Below are 18,095 nucleotides of genomic sequence, written 5' to 3'. Positions count from 1 at the left end.
TTTTGAAGGCTTTGGAACATGTATTTGTCAGCTGTTTGGTTTCACGACACTTCACATTCCAAAGAAAGAGGTTTATGTGTGGTTTGTGAAAACAAAAACAAAATGTCACTGAAATAAGGTCATAAAACCCATACTAATTTCTTCACAAGACTTTTGAAAATTGTATCAAGTGGTCTAGAATATTTGCTTCAAAACTATGTGAAAATCATCCTGACTACTCATTCAGATAAGACAATATATTGGATTAAAATTTATAAGACATGGTTTGTGTATGAAATCTTTATGCGAGGAGGCGTTAAGCAACCATTAATATTGAGTGTTTCACACCTGAGAAAGACAAAAACCCTCCCCTAATGGCCCTATTAGGTGCTCTCAGGTCCTACCATTATGAGGAGCCTTGCACAAAGAATGAGGAGAGATTTAAACAAGAATGGCTTTTAGATTGTTTGGATTTATTTACAACAAAACATAATCCAAAGATACACAACAAATGACAAAAAAGCACATTAGTAAACACACTGATCTAAGAGACTTTCAGATGCACACCTTTGTGCCATTCCTAAAACATAGTAGGCTTACATACCTGTCATCATTAAGGTGTTTGATTTTTCATTTTACCATGTTCATGTACAGAGACTCATGTGAATGTTAAAGTCAGCAGGACTCATCAGTGCCATATGGTCCGTTTAAAAAATAACACCTGTGAATATGCTGATATCAAGAGAAACTTCAATGTTACTTCAAACATTTCTATACGGTACAACGTTATGAAATTAGATTGGAGTAAAAACAGGAAGCCTAATGTTTGGTTATGGGGGTAGAATTGTTGCATTATTCCAAATAAATAGATTATGATCCACAAATAAATTTAAAGAGTTTCACAATATATATATATATATATATATATATATATATATTTACAATTTTTTTTTATGCCACAAACACAACTCTGCCTGGCATTTATTTCTGAACCGCTTTCTGTGCATTTATAAATCCCCTCATGCATTTGTGAATCAGTTCCTGTGTATTTGAGCTTGTCCCCTCATGCATTTGTGTATTTTGAAACACTTCTAGCATCAAGGAGCAGACAAATCCACAAATAAGTGGACTCCACTCACCGTTTCCTCAAGCCAATCAGATAACGGCCACATTGAGCTGACCAATCGTAGCACGTTCTCGCTAAAACCAATTACGTTAGGCTTTACACTAGGGGCGGGAACTGAATCTGATTCATTTTGAAGATATTTGCACCCTTGAAATTGAGCTGTAAACTATGGGCGCTTCATTCAAATTGATCTGTTTGTCATAACCATTTTAAACTTAAAATCCCAAGAAAAAACATATCAAAATGAATGAAAACCGACTAACCGCATTGCATTTCAATGGACGTGGAAACAGAGAATGTCCGAGGATATTGAGTTAGCTGTGCACTGTGATTGGGTAATTGTGTTTTGGGGCGTTTTTAGCCATAGGTCAATTGAGTTGGAATTTAGTTTACCTGGGCTGAATCATTCAGTGCTGATTTGTTCAAAAGTACTTATTCATTCAGAAAGAAAACAAGTGACTGTCTTTATGGATACATCATCAAATCATTCACTCAAATGATTCGTTTTAAAAACATTCACTCCTAAAAGCAGCCACTTGTATTGTACCAGAATGAATTAGCAAAGGAGTAAATCATTGACTCACTCCTAAACAGTGACACTTGTCACCACCCACTGGTGCATCAATGTAACGAGCAGAGTTAAAAGAGTGAAAAAATACCCACCACTAATACACAGACTGACAGACTGGAACATCTAAACACAGACAAGTGGAGTGACACAAACAGAGATAAACTCCAGTACACATGGGATATGAGAGCTTTAAAGGAACCTGCTAGATTTTGAGTGCAAGTTCCAGAAAAGTTTCATTTAAAGATCTAGATCTTATTTGTAAAGCCTGGCTCGATCAATCCAATGGCGGCATTCGATCAGCACGTGAAGGTCTTTTCTCGTGGCAAAGTATTTTGATTAAATGCAATACATTTTTTTATCTGTATTCTCTTGTTTCATCTGACTCATCGTTACGTGCATCATTAAATATAAGCAAACGTTTGACTTTTAAAGTTGCTGTAGGTAACTTTTGTAAAAAAAAAAAAAAAAAGTTTTACATATTTGTTAAAACTGTCATTATGTCCTTACAGTAGAATATGAGACAGATAATCTGTGAAAAAAATCAAGCTGCTCTGGCTTCTGCCAGTGATCCTATTGCCATTTGCAAAAATACACCGCTCAAGGTCAGAAGCAACCAATTAGAGCTCAAGATAACTCAAGATTGCTGGTGTGCCGCAGCTGTGCTAATGGTGGAGAATTAACCTAAACTGACAATTTCTCGAGTGGCACCAGCTCATAAAACAAAGACGAATAAAAGGAAAAAGACAGATGACGATAAACAAGTGAAAAAGAAAGAATTAAACAGAGCCCATTGACTAGGGTGTCAAAACTCTGGCCGCGTAACATGTAGATAAAATGTCACGCACTGTCCAAAGCAACAATTGAAACCTGCTAGTTCACTGGCATGTCATGTTGCTCAAATAATGTAGCAAACTTATCTAGCATTAGGCCTATATATTGCTAGAATAATTACTTACTAACATACTGTTACGTTAGTTACCGTTATATTATCTTACTTGCTATTTATAACTTATAGAAAGGGTGCAATGTTATAAAGTTACATTACATGTATCTCAAATTCCACAATGATTTGAGGATCAAGTTTGTAGTCAAAGTATGGGCAGACCTGGGTCAATGGAAAGCATATTGTTTATGTTTCGTCCCTACTACGTGTTCACGGCAGGCTCTGTGGTGGGAGGGCTGTAGCGCAGCAGAGAGCAAGGGGGGGTGGGACCTGTAATGCCTTGTTCACACTGCATGATTTTAAAACGTCGGTCTGAACTGTGCCCTTCAAACTACATGACTTGCTCTCTGTGAAATCAGGAGTGTTCAAGTTGTTGAGCTGTTCACACCACACGACACAGCGTGATTGATCCGCAACAGGAGTTAACGCACTACACAAGTTGACAACAACTCTATCACCCAACGATTCTATCTTGTCTACAAACCACGTTTTTACACGAAAAATCACGCAATAAAACAAACCGGAAACGACACGAAACAGCACGCACGCCAATACCCAGCGAAGAATACTGACCTCAACCCATGCCTTGCTCGGATTGGCTGTAGCTCATGACATCACAAGGTTGAGTCGTGCGACAGCTGTGGATATCTTTGATGAGTTGTTGGCTGTTTCATACTAACAGATTGGCGAGGGTTCATTGCCCGCTAATCCCCGCGATTTGCACGCGATAACACCCTGACCTGTCGGCGAGCTCAACGATTTGTTAATCGGGCTTACATCGGGCTTAAAAATATGTAGTGTGAACTAGGCTTAAGTTGTGCTTGTTCAAATTTTCAGGCTAAGTCAGCGTTTTCTCAAAACTCCCTACAGCAGCTTTAACTCTAATGAAATAATATCAAAGTCAGTTCGAATCATCAATTGTAACAATTTATAATGTCAGGTAAATTTATTGAGTTATTGGGGGTAGAAGTTGACCATTTTCTAACAGTGGGTATTAGCATTGAGTTAACACCTTCTGAGAGCAAGGGGGTTTACCCATCCATCCTCCTTTGTGTGTGTTATCTCTAAACTCTAAAACCTTATTACCTTTTGTTTTACTTGGTTGCAAATGAGACGTTTGTTCCAGTCACACTGAGACATTTCAAATGATACCAAACATGTATGATAATTGTTCACAGTTTGGGTGGTCTCTGCAAGAGTGGGGACAAGGGGAAGAAGTGTGTGTGTGAGATGCAAGGTCCGTTCTCCACTCGAGGAGTGGTGGATCCTCAATCAGTTTTTCCTGTCTTACAAGTTTGTGTAGATCTCAACGTGTGAAAGTTTGACACGCTCCAGAATGCCGCTGTGCATCTATGTAGTCACCTACACCGACCTTCAGCATAACAGTTTACAAAAAACGATCACCTATAAATCACCGTCCCGCCACGACCCATGACACAGCACCCTCATTTTTTAAATCCTCAATAATTCATCAAGCGAGACGTAATGTAGAAATACACCGTTTCATCATTTCTCCAGACCTGTGTCTGCATGAGGCCATCACTTAGACGCCCGGTATGGGTTCGATTATCTATTTTTGTCAACACATATAATGAGTTAATGATTCTAACGCTCCCTGTGTGGCCAGCATTACCATGGTCGAGGCTCCATTAGCCTAATTGACATGGTCTCCTATTGTTTTATTCTCAATATTTTGATGGTAAGGTAATATTGTGCTCTATCTCCCTCTGCGTGCCTTCTGGGAGTCAGTCACAGACGAGGGCTGAAGCTGGCAGTTTTTCGAGGCTTGATTAAACACACTGAAAAGCTTTGACATGAGCTGTCAGAAACAGGCAGCACTGATTGATCGCTAGTTGACTGATCCGCAATTAACGATTAGCAGCTAGCGTAGCATCTGCAATTTAACACGACTCCCAGCAGTCCCTAAGGCTTAGCAGACTCAAGAGAATTCACTTGTGTGCTTTTATTTGAGGGAATACATTGTTTGTTGGTTTCAATCATGTTCGTAGTGCAGTGTAAATGAGATGACGCCTATTATTAGGCGTACCTCTCAATTTTGGAGGGTCTTGTACTCCAATAGTAGCCTGACAACTTCCGGCAAATTTAGATTTGCTTTGAAAGTTAGTCTGGCAAAGAGCTCATTCAAGCTCATTTCCAATCCGTCGAAATCGAGGCACCAATCAGAAACGTTGGGGCGGGCTTTACGCGATGACGACAGCGCTGGGATTTTGAAGCAGATTTTGTAGCCTGCATTACAAAGATGGATGCCGCCGTCGAACATCCCTCGCATCTGTTTTAAGCGATTTGAACGTTTCCTGTTTGGTAAAAACCGAGCAAACAACACTCAGAGATGTTTCTCCACCACTCTGCATATGTCATCTACTTCACCGCTCTATCCGCAACGTCCGTTGGTTACGCCCCTCTGGAAATGATTAGTCTATGACGCTTTGCCAGACCATAACTCAGTTGCAACTGAGAATGGTCTGGTTTTTAACCAGGCTACTCCAATAGTGCAAAATTTGTGAAATCAATAAACAGAATGTAGTGAGTTTTAGCAGTAGTTCAAATGAAATTAGCACCATTGGTTATTTTCAAATATGTCTGTCCTTCATGTGCCCGCTTAATTAATTAATGAGAATCTAGCTTAGTCATTTGTATTCCTCATTAAGCGTGGCTGTCAGTGCGTGTCCAAGACAAGTTTATGGCCATTATGGAATGGCATCTATCTGTATAATCCAGTTTCACTCTCTTCTATGTACCAATTAAATGATCAAGTCACTTCTGAGTTGATTAGATAGAGTTACGTAGAGCAGTGTGTCTTTTTAGCCATGTAGCATGCATGTATACATGGATTGCAGAGACGTCTGCAAAATGGTGTGCATCTGGAAAGCATCGATAGAATTTTGAGATTATGTTTGTACGCAAACAGATTTTATTTGTGGGTTTGAAACTCATTTCAAAGAATGCAATAAACAATACTGATAATGCTAATAAATCTTATTTCTCTCTTTGTCAGTGAATGGAGGATGGTCATCCTGGACGGACTGGTCCGAGTGTAACGTCCGTTGTGGAAGAGGAGTTCAGAAGCGAACAAGGACCTGCACTAACCCCGCTCCGCTTAATGGAGGGGCTTTCTGTGAGGGAATGTCTGTTCAAAAGAGCACCTGCAACTCTCCCTGCCCAGGTTAGAGACACAGAACAGGTAGCCAATGATAATATGATGAGAGGGGATAACACAGTCTCGTCCCAAGACGTCATATAACTGACGCTTTTGACCATACGTCAACATCCACCGTTTTAGGGTACCCTTAAACGTCAGTTAGATGACGATCCTGGGGCTTCATCCAATTGACGCTTTACATTTAACGTCAGTTGGGTGGCGGGGTAGGTTTAGGTATGGGGTAGGGTTAGGATTAGATAACGCATCTAACCGATGCTTAAGGGTACCCTAAAATGGCGAATGTTTACGTATGGTCAAAAGCGTCAGTTGTATGACGTTATGGGATGAGACTGTGCTGGAGGGGAAGACCAAGGTATCTCAAAAACAAATCTTTACATGTAGTTGTCCTCAATTTATACATAAGATTGAAGAAATCTTATTAGCCTTATGAGCAGTTCTTTTGTTACTGATTTGAATCTGTCTGCCGATTCACTCACTTGCTGAATTGTTACTAAACTCGCTGAAAAAATAGAGATATTTGCTTTTAAAGAAATCGTTTAACAACTACAACAAACAGCTGGTTGGGACTACACGAAATTTACATAAACCAGCTGCTAGCACACACATGAGCTCTTGAAGCTCCACCCTCTGTGCTGGGAGTAGCAGCTAATTTGCATTTAAAGGGACACACATGAAACAACGCGTTTTTACTGACCCTCAAAAGGAGGGTCATTTAAACATGCTGTAAAAAATTATCTTTTGGGTATTTTGAGCTAAAGCTTCACATACACACTCTGTCATATCTTGTAAAAAGGGGCATTATACCACCCATTTAAATGTTAAACTCCCTGTAAAGTCAAAATTAAGTATGTGTTCTGAGTTTGTCACCACAGAAAAATGTGTTATTAGCCACCCAGCCAAAATTGAATGATAAAAAATCCGGCAAGTACATAAATCTTGAAAAAAAATAGCGTTATTCTCTGCTCTCAAATGCTGGGGGCGTGTCCGCTGGGGGCGCTGAAACCACGCCCACTCGCAGGAAACCTGCTGACGGTGATATTAGGTGATACTACTTTTGGGACAGGGAGATGAAGGCCGAGCCGGAGATAGTCGGTTCGGCCTTATTCACCAGTAACAGTGGATTATCAATGAATCCCAGTTGTCTCCGACGAAAGTTTATAAAACTATCCTGTGTAAAATGATCACTGTAGAGGCGGGTGTTGGCAGTGGTCCTCGGCTCTCCATCAAGGTTGGCTCTTCACAAAATGAATCCACCTCTTCTTGATGTGATCGTTTTTAGGAAAGTTGAATAAAGACACCGATCTTGTACATGATCGCATCCAGGTGGTAGCCTTTGCATTTCCGCGTAGAATGCAGAGCTAGCTAGCAAACTGTAGGCTGTAGTAACTAATAGTACTGACAGTAACTCACAATTGAGCATTAAACTGATGTGAATGTGCTCTATTGTCTTTGTCTGAATTGTCTTTGCAGGGACTTTAATTATAGCGATTCAACTTTACAGTGGAATTGAAAGCTATCTGGTTTTTTTTTACATTTATTAGGCTTCAAAAAAATATAACAGCTTTTAACTTAAGTGAACTTAAAACAGTCCTTGCATAAACCCATAAATTACTAAACAGTCTGCACTGTGTAAATTGTAAATTAAATTAATTAAACTAATCCGTATTAAAGCTACAAAAGTTATTTAGTCAGGAGCAGTGAGAAATGTTTTGTTACCTTTTTCTTTGATTAACATTAATGACAGACTGCTGTCACATTAAGATCTGCCGCGGATCTCACAAGCGTCACAATTTCTGTTCTTATGAGGATACTCTGCAAAATGAACATTGTGTTTGTTACTGCTCGTTCAAGCACGAAAGAGAACTTGATTCTTTCTGTGCATCGTGCGTATCACATAAAGACAGAGACAGGGTATTGCGGTGCGTTCTTTTCTGTCTTTTCACGCCTAATGGTTTTAAAGCATTTGTGTGAATAAGAGCCTGATCATAAAGTAAAATGCTAGTAATCAGGCTAGCCAAAGAATGACAGAAAAAAATGGATGCTGCATTAATTGCGTTAAACATTTTTAACTCATTAAACTGTAAAAAATGAATCGCATGCATTAACGTTGACAGCTCTATTATACAGTAATACAGTAGCTCTTCTGTAATTCTGCCTGCATTAAATGCACTCTTTTCTCTCCAGCTCTTTGTTCTTGAAAACCCAGAAATGCATTTTGCCAGAAGATTCAGTTCAATCAAGTTCAATGCTGGTCAGTCAGGTGACATGAATCACTGCTATGGCTTGTTAATTAAACATGCTTTCTGAACAAATTGATAGCTAATCCATCTGTCTGGGAGGCTGCATATAAAGTAGGAACTTGACAGTATGTGCTGCGTTCGAATTGACCTCCGTGACAGAAGCCTCTCGAGTTTTACATTTGAAATGTGTCTACGTTCTGTTAATGTGGTGCCTGTTTGCTGTCTGAAGCGAAATACCGTGCTTCTCGTAGCGAACAAGAGAGATGGAGCGAGACAGATAAATGGGGATGAAAGAAATTCATAAAGACAGACAATTGAAAGAGAGCATGTGTATGTGACAGAGATTTGGCGCTAAGTGAAAATCTGGATTCCAAAATTCCATAATAAGTCGAAGTTTAGGCAATCGAGAATGACATATGAAAGGAGAAAGGCAGAAAGGGAAGAAAAGAGAAACCTGATGGAGTGAAAGAGAGGCTCAGAAGAAGAGAGCTATCAGTCGTCGGGTCCTCAAGAGCTCTTGCGCTGACTAAATTTATGGTTTCATTGGAAGCACCAATCACATGGGAAACACTAGTCATGTTGGGGGGAAAAGGGAAAAGTTATCTGAGGAGGGCACCAGTCGCTCTGCCACAGAAAAACTTAATCTCGCTCTCCAGCCCAGCTCAATCCCAGTACCCCACTCAAAAGACACACAAACACAGCATTTGCATTTAGATTAGCCGAAGAGGAAACACCAGCAGGCCATGGAGTCGTTAGGGTAAAGGGGAAAGCCTGATGGAACAAGACAAAAGTAAATTGTCTTTTGCCAGAGACGAACCTTGAATCCTTGAAGTATAGGAACACCACATGCAAAAAAAAAAAAGAATACACAACGAGTGACCATTCTGAGAGAAAGTTTGTATCAGATACATAAGTTTGTTCTGAGAGGAAGAATGAATTACAGTTTTTTTTTTTAACTGCAAACTCTGAATATTAAAACTTTTTTGTGCTCTTATGAAAATGTGTATCTTTGTGTGTGTTTGTGTGTGTGACAGTTGACGGTGGCTGGGCCGAGTGGACTTTGTGGTCTGTGTGTAGTTCTGAATGTGAGAGGCAACGCACTAGAGAGTGTACAGACCCGGAGCCAAAACATGGTGGCAGGCTGTGTGATGGAGCTGCCCTGGACACAGACAACTGCACCGGAGACCTCTGCATTCAAGGTGGGGAATCAGTACCATCATCATCATCTCCATCATTTTCATCACTACTATCATCAAGTTGTGCACCATTGAGAACTGCATTTAAAATGCTTCTTAAATCCGAAATATAATTTGACAATTTAAATGAAGTTGCAAAAAAGGATAATTGCAGTTTGAATTTGATTTAAAGGAGTAGTTCACTTAAAAAAAAAAAAAAATTTTGCTGATAATTTACTCACCCCCATGTCATCCAAGATATCCATGTCATTCTTTCTTCAGTTGAAAAGAAATTAAGGTTTTTGATGAAAACATGCCAGCATTTTTCTCAATATAGTAATCCACTTTACTGGGCACCAAACAGTTCAAGGTCCAAAAGACAGTTTCAGTGCAAACTACAAACTCTTCAAAGGGATTTAAACGATTCCAGACGATGAATAAGGGTCTTATCAAGCGAAACGATCAGTCATTTAAAAAAAAAAATGTATAAAAGTTTTATAAGCTCAAATGCTCGCCTTGCTCTGTTCTGTGATACTCCTGTTGTGACTCTCCTGTTCAAACTCGTTCATCAAAATGAACAAATCTTTTTTCGAGTCATTTGGTTCATTCAACAAACGAGATGAATGAATTGACACGGAAAAAGATTAGTTCATTTATTTCTAGTTATTATTTTCAGTGATTTCAGTGACAGGCAACATTTCTAATGATCATATTATTAATTTTAATTTTGTATAATTAATATTTCATTTTATTACATAAAAATGGATGGATGGATGGATGGATGGATGGATGGATGGATGGATGGATGGATGGATGGATGGATGGATGGATGGATAGATGGATAGATAGATAGATAGATAGATAGATAGATAGATAGATAGATAGATAGATAGATAGATAGATAGATAGATAGATAGATAGATAGATAGATAGATAGATAGATAGATAGATAGATCTCCATTGTCACCATGATTGTCATCATCTTCACTGTTGTCATCTTTCACCACCAGATCAAATTACACTGACATATTTAAAACAGGTAAACAAGAAAAAAATACTTTTTTTATTTATTTTTTTTTTACATGAAGTATTAACGAAAAGACATAAGGATGGTATGATGCTTTGTACATTACATGACGCTGTGTGTGGTTGTAAAATGTTTAAAGAGGCTCAATATGCTCCTGATTTTCTATTATGCAGCTCATCCAACTTCCTCAGTGCAACACAGACATAGAGCAGTTTAAAAAAAAAATCATCTCACTTTTGTTTAGATCAGTGGAGACAAGTGCTCTGTGAAAGGCTGTCAGTGCCTGAATGAAACCAGTCAGTCAAACCCTCAGACGAGCAGCACTTGACAGGCCGTTTTGTAATTCCTTGGTAGAGGCAGAAATCTTCTGTTTTAATCCTCCTCGCTCATCATCCTGACAGTTCTTTAATCAATCTTTCCTGCCTCCATCCCCCGAGGGAGGAGGGTGTACACCTCGCCATCCTCTGCAGATGAGTCTAAAGCCCAACGGTGATAGACATCCCTATCAGAGACCAATTTCCTACACCTAATACGGACACACACACAACCACGCACACTAATGCATCTGTAACCTTCTTTCTGTGTGAACGTGGCAATTTTGTGTAAAAGATTTGACACTGATTCCAGATTACATGCCTGTCATTGACCATCATACATGTATGTAAATCTGTTTTTTGACAGTTTGATTCAGTGTTGTCTGTTATTCGCTTCTCGAAATTCGAGAGGAGCATTTCGGAGGTTTCTTCTTGCTTTCTGCAATGGCACAACTTTGATCAGACCAAATGGGCCTTTTTTTACATCTCCAACGAATTTGTGCAACTTATAGACATGCCTGTGTGTGCATGAGCATTTGAAAATTGCAGCATTTGTGCGTCTCATAGCATGTTATACGTGTTTGTTTCTGCAGACAGGAAGCTGCTCCATGATGTGAAGGTTCCGCAAGGTGAGTCGCTGCCACTTCACCTTTCATCTGTGTTTCTTTTCTTTTTGGCTTTGATTTTTACAAACTTTAGCCTCTTAGATTCATTTACATACATTGCATTACCTTTGAATATGCTCACAGGCATTTGAAGCATGATTTAATAATGCCACGTTGCATCACAATCATCCATCTTAATAGTGTCGCTCTGTTCATCGTGCCTGTATAATTAACCCCTTTTACTGTTATCATCATTCTGAGTCAACCTCGACCAACAACCTTATTGCAACCTTTACATAAGCTCATTTCCACGCTGACGTTGTTCAGCATGGGTTGATGCCCCTTCAATTAGGTTTCCAATGAATCATCCTGTACGCCATTTGAAACAACCTGGAAAACATGTTTAGTCTATGACATTTTAAAGACAGCTTTCAGAGTGCTGACTCAATGACTGAAACGCTGCCACATTAACTCGACAATGACGCAACATGAAGATTAAATGTCTTTGACAGGTTTCTGCTTGAGAAATGTCAGTGTCCCCATCACGATTATAACATAGCAAAACAAAACCCAGTCATCTTAACCTGTTACTTATTAACCTGTACCATTTAAAAAAATTGGTGTTGGTAAAATATTTGTTTTTGAAAGACTTATATTACTAAAAATAAAAGTACCTGCTTGCTATTTGAATATATTGTGAGATGGAATTTATTCCTGTGATGGCAAAGCTGAATTTTCAGCAGCCAGTCTTAAAGGGTTAGTTCACCCAAAAATGAAAATTAAGTCATTAATTACTCACCCCCATGCTGTACCAACCCCGTAAGACCTTCGTTCATCTTCGGAACACAAATAAAGATATTTTTGATTGAATCTGAGAGCTGGGTCAGTCCTACATAGAATGCCTGAGGGACTGGCTCTTGACGGCCCATAAAGTCATTAAAGAAAAGGTTTAAATATTCCATGTGCCTACAGCGGCTCAATTATAAGTTTATCAAGCGACGAGACTACTTTTTGTGCGAAAAAAACATAAATAACGACTTAATTCGACTATTCTATTACTTCCTTATGGGCGCATGCGCGAGAACTAAGACGAGGACGTTCTTCTCCTTCGACTACTTTTTGTTACCAGCTGCTCCACTTAGGAGTATTACCGCCACCTACCGTATAAAATGATGATCCATATATAAGGCGCTCCGGATTATAAGGAACACTGTCGTTTTTTGAGAAGATTAAAGGCTTTTAAGTGCACCTTATAGTGCGGAAAATACGCTAATTGAAAAGCGTATGTACAGCGCGCATCTTCCTCTGCTTGTAAACAGAAAGTTTTGCGCTTCCAGCTATATCAGCACATCATTTTATACGGTAGGTGGCGGTAATACTCCTAAGTGGAGCAGCCGGTAACAAAAAGTAGTCGAAGGAGAAGAACGTCCTCGTCTCAGTTCTCGCGCATGCGCCCATAAGGAAGTAATAGAATAGTCGAATTAAGTCGTTATTTATGTTTTTTCCGCACAAAAAGTAGTCTCGTCGCTTGATAAACTTATAATTGAGCCGCTGTAGGCACATGGAATATTTAAACCTTTTCTTTAATGACTTTATGGGCCGTCAGGAGCCAGTCCCTCAGGCATTCTATGTAGGACTGATCCAGCTCTCAGATTCAATCAAAAATATCTTTATTTGTGTTCCGAAGATGAACGAAGGTCTTAAGGGGTTGGTACAGCATGGGGGTGAGTAATTAATGACTTAATTTTCATTTTTGGGTGAACTAACCCTTTAAAGCTACACTGTGTGATTTTTACCCCCATCTAGCGGTGAAAAGGTATATGACCATCCAGTGAATATTCGTTTCTGTTCCTCTCAATTCCGATTTCGTTTTAACTCCTACGGAGGCCAATGTAGTCCAAGATTAACATGGCTTCCAGTTCGACCTCGTCCATGAGTGTTAACTCAAACGCGAAAGGCGAAGCTTGAATTAACGGGTATGTCCCTCTTTGGCTAATGTACTTTCAAGATGGAGTGGCAACATGGCGACCGACATTACAGTAGAACCCCTTACCCGTATGTATTTTCAATGGCATATTATACACTCACGAGAATACTTTATAACTTGAACGAAGTAAATATACTGTACATTAATGAGCACATATATTTTTGAAAGAACTAAGTGTTTTTAGCTAAGAATAAACTAAGAGAGTTACACAGTGTATCTTTAAGCGTCACATGATCCTTCAGAAATCATTCTAATATGCTGATTTGGTTAGTATGCCCCGCCCACACTTCCTGTTTCAGTGAAGGAAAGAAAACTTCATATTACCTGAGAAAAAGAACATGGGGGTTACAGAGTGAAAGAGAGGGGAAAGAAAAGGCAGGAAGAGTAAATACACAAACACAAGTGCAAAAGAGATTCATTAGCTTGCCAAAGTTTTCCAGAGCTCCCAATTAACCTGCTCTGTTTGCTGTTAGTGCAGCTCCACATGTTTCTGGCTAGTGTTTTCATCGCCGCAGGCTTTGTCTGATGTTCCCTACCCCGTCTGGAGGCTTTTGAATGCTCATGAACGACATGCTAGCTTTTCTTTGTTCCCTCAGTTGTTCATAGAGTCCTGGCTGAATTGTTAGCACAAAGGAGTCAGCAGATAGGGCCTAATCACTACAGATGAGATAATATAATGAGCCGCGTTGTCACGAAATCCCTGTGGAAGGTTTGCGGTTTTTGCTTTGCCAGATTCTGTGCGTGTGTTCGTGTTGAGAGTCAGGTGTGTGGTTTAGGGCTTATTGTAATCGCCAATCGCTAGAGAACTTTCATTAGTGCTGGAGGTGTCTGGGAATGTGGGAGGTTTAGAAAGACGGAGAGAAAGGGAGACTTCTGTGATGAAAGTGTTTTATGGTTCTGTAATTTATTGGCTGCGTTTTGTGGCTTTGTCACATCTGTGTACATCAAAATGAGATCCCTGAGCTATTTGAAATCTGAGGAAATACATACCTATAATCCTTTTTAAAGAATCACTGTCATTGTTTTGTCATTTTGTATTTCTCTTTATAATCATTTTCTCTTCTTCTAGCTGATATGGAGAGCAATAACGATGTTGCGCTCTACTCTGGTCTGGCTGCGGGCGTAGTTACCGTGGTCATGCTGGTCATCGCTGTAATGCTGTACAGGCGGAATCAGAGCGAGTATGGTGTTGATGTCATCGACTCGTCTGCGCTGACCGGAGGATTTCAGTCCTTCAGCTTCAAAAGTGCCAGGCAAGGTGAGCGAAAACATCAACGACAAATTGATCCAACTTTATTTATGACTCATGACTTAATTACAGTATTTGCAAGGTTAGCAAGGTTGATTTATGAAAAAAAAAACTTCTTTTATTTTCTCCACATTTTCCTGCAGTTAATTCAACTTGAACTGTTTAACCTGCAAACTTTATTCAAATGTTAAAGAGAGAGAAAGTTTTCTCTTTCTCTCTGATATATATATATATATATATATATATATATATATATATAAAGTGCATTCAGAATTACTAGGCACATTGATTTTCAGATCATATATTTTTTTTCAATTCATTTTGTATATAATAATTTATAAGTGATATATAATTGTTCATGAAGGCTGGAAATGAAAAACGCCTTATATTCAGGTGAGCATTATTATTAGGCACGTTTTCTTTTACAGATAAAATAAGCCAAAAAAGAGATTTAACTCAGACTGAAAAGTCAAAAATGATTAAATGCCCATGAAAATAATGCAATACTAGAAATTGCAGTTAAGGCATGACCATCAGGGACCCTTAAATCTCCAGCGCCACCATTTTCCACAGCTGCAACCTACCTGGAGTCTCCGGAAGTGCAAGTAATTATGAGTAAATTATAAAACTTTCTTTTTAGGGGGGGGGTGAACTATCCCTTTAAGCACCTCATTACTGACCATTTACTAAAAAAGAAAGTTTTGAGTTTCAGACCTTATTTTGCACCCTTTGTTGTCCATTTACCTGTGTAAGATAAGAGATTGATTCCTTGCCAAAAAGATGATTTTTCCCCCTTCTACAAAGTTCTCGTAGAACAGTCTCTCACTTTACTCTTGTTTCTTGTCTCCTTGCGTCTCTGCTCTGAACCAGAGCTAGAGGGTGTTAGTTGATTTACTTTCCATGTCGCTCTTCTCTGCTCCTTTGGCCCATCTGACGCCCCCAGAAAAAGAGATTGATGTTGATGGAGGGGTGCAGAGAGCAGAGCACTAGTTCTCTCTTGCCTGTCTGTTCAGTAATAGAGCCTGTTCGCAGTGCTATCACTCTCCTCGGCCCACTAATCACCACCATCACTACAGACACACAAAAACACACGCGTATCACCAGATGTCTCGACAGGAAGTTTCAGAGGAGCTGAACACAGTGAGGTGATAGACGCCACAGTGTACCCTTCAAATGCTTAAAACACATCTACGAAATGATGGATGGATTAATGGAAAAAAAGGAGAGATGGATGTGGGGCGCTTAGGAACGATCCAAGAAGTGGGGGAAGATACATTATAAACCATATCAGTCTGGCTCATGAATATTAATAAGGTGATATGGTAGATACAGAACTGATTTTCTGAAAAGCAATTGATAGATGGATGGATGGATGAATGGATAGTTGGATTTACTGTATTAAAATGTGCTTGTTGATGCAGTTACTTTAAATACATCTGAAATATTTGCCCAGAGATCATATCCCTGTGAAATTCTTGACTCATTCGCTTATGCATTTATGATTCTACAAAACTGTTGTAATATCATTGCAATAGCCATGTTGCCTAGGCGACAGATATTTGGCAGCCCTGACAATACACGTACAGCAGCGAATGACTTTGATAGACACTCGTATCAAGCAAGACAACTGTTGTCATGGAGCTCAGAACCTTTAGCCTTGCGCGACAACTCGCACACATTTAGATTTTGAATAGATCTGCCAAAGGAGAGGTTTCAAGTCCAAGCTGCAGTCTATCCTCCTGGGCCTCAGTCCAATCTGTGAAAGAGAAAATGAGTCCCTCTCACACCTCTTTTCACCACCTCTCTTAGGGAAGTGCTCTCGTTCAGCCATTGCTTTTCGATGAATAAAACAGATTGAGGGGTGTCTGTGTGAGTGTGATGCGTATTCGTGATCTGTCAACGCTCTCAGCAGAGCTCATAATGAAACAACTGGGATCACTTCAAACTGATGAAACAGCTGCTTCTAATAATCGAAAGATTGTTGTTGCGTTTGTCTTGATAGTTCAGTTTGAAAACTGGAGACATTCAATTCAATCATAATTTTAAGCAATGTTTTTGAATAAATTTTACGCTAAGAGTTTTATAAGGGCTACACATCAAGGTTTGGCTGGTTACCATGATCCAGTGAGACCCTGCTGGTAGAGCCCACCATCTGGAAAGCACTAAAAACATCTGTCCCTTATACTGTGTCTCTTTCTAAATATAATGTGTTCTCTTACGAGAGGTTCTCTCGTACTGCGTAACATCTTACGCTAGGGGAAAACTTCTTTTCCATGAGATCATGAAGCCAAAAATGATCCTTAATTTTGAATTAATGTAAAACGCGTTGCGGCAACATGCAGACATAGCTTCGTTGCTTCGTTCCTCAGCGACGGGGACCGCCATTTCATCTGCGTTTCCCGCCTGGTTAAGGATCATGCAGCTCTCATGCTCGCTGACGGCAGCTGCCATCATTGTGGGCTATTGCCATGGTCACTCTGAGGAATCGCCTGGCATTTTTTCTTTGAGTCTGCACTTCCACCCACTGTAGTGCTGCGCCATAGAAGCGCCGTACTCAGCGGCTTCCCGGGCCTTCTCCAGCCCGTGAAAGCTTGCCGGTTCGCCCGCTTCACTCAATTCGCTCGCTGATGGACAATGGACGCTGCCCACTGCCGCTTCCGCCATTAATGACGACGAGATAGCTGTATCTGTAGAGAAGGCCAGCTGATCTATCCTGGCATCGGACAGTCAGGACAGTGAGCTCTGTGGACCTCCCTCCTTCTGTCCGCGAGTCATCAGGGAAACGGGCCAGCATCAAAACCGTGGCTAGCCCCCCCCGTGGGCATGCGTCACCGGCGAAATGAGGAAAGAGTGTGTTTTAGCCCCGCCAAGAGCCAGACGAATCTCCATTTGTCAAACATTTCTCAGCTCCTCTTAGTTTGAGCGGCTGAAAATGTCAATATTGCTACAATGAGCCTGTTGTACAACAAATGCTTCTTTCCATATGGTTATGTGACTCCCCTCAATCTCACAATCTCTCTGTAACCCAACCGTACGCGCCAACCCGTTTGACTAAGGCTGTCGAGCCCCACTAGGGTTGCCACCTTCAGTGAGGCAAAATAAGGGACACCCATACACGAGATAAATAAATAATTAAATTAAATTTTTTTAAAAAATTGTCAAGTGTATTTCAACATGCCAACTTGACAGCTCAACAATAAACCACGAGAAAACATGAGATCAAGTATGTGAGCTTGCAACAGAAAACATTTTATATTATTATTTTACTCTTATTTACTTATGTAAACTCTTCTGTATTACAGAACCATTAATCATGTTTTTGACAATTCTGCATGGTTTGTTTTTATTTACTAAAATTGATTTTGAATTTGATTTTGAAATTGTTATGTTTGTTTGTCTATTTTTTATTTAAATAATGTAGCACTTTTAAAACTTTCTTTTAATTGCCATAAGGTGTGTATAACAGATAGGATCACAATTTAGTAAGCATATATGATTAATATTTAATAATACAAATTATAATGTATTTATTAATCTGTTTAATAATATTCCCAAATATTACCTGTCTACCAAGCTCTGTATATTAATATTATATATTTATTTTCCAAAGAAAAAAAACCCATAGGCCTATACCTTTAAAACAAGGATTTGTCTGTCACGGCCATAGGTCACGGCATGCTGCTTTGAGTCGCATGTTC

At 39.7% G+C, this 18,095-nt stretch overlaps 1 protein-coding gene across 3 annotated transcripts in view; it reads left to right on the top strand.

Moving 5' to 3' along the window:
- Positions 1 to 18,095, top strand: part of unc5da (unc-5 netrin receptor Da) — a 222,025-nt gene that overhangs the window by 170,148 nt on the left and 33,782 nt on the right. For all 3 annotated transcript variants that reach the window (XM_089124045.1, XM_039688107.2, XM_089124046.1), the window contains 4 exons: positions 5,636 to 5,803; positions 9,075 to 9,239; positions 11,150 to 11,185; positions 14,218 to 14,406. In XM_089124045.1, the coding sequence (XP_088980171.1) occupies positions 5,636 to 5,803; positions 9,075 to 9,239; positions 11,150 to 11,185; positions 14,218 to 14,406 (558 nt within the window). The remainder of the gene's footprint in view (positions 1 to 5,635; positions 5,804 to 9,074; positions 9,240 to 11,149; positions 11,186 to 14,217; positions 14,407 to 18,095) is intronic.

This window comes from Pimephales promelas, chromosome 19 (genome assembly GCF_988280905.1).
Source record: "Pimephales promelas chromosome 19, fPimPro1.hap1.1, whole genome shotgun sequence".
NCBI classification, from domain to species: Eukaryota; Metazoa; Chordata; class Actinopteri; order Cypriniformes; family Leuciscidae; genus Pimephales; species Pimephales promelas.
This window is presented reverse-complemented; position numbering and strand designations above follow the sequence as displayed.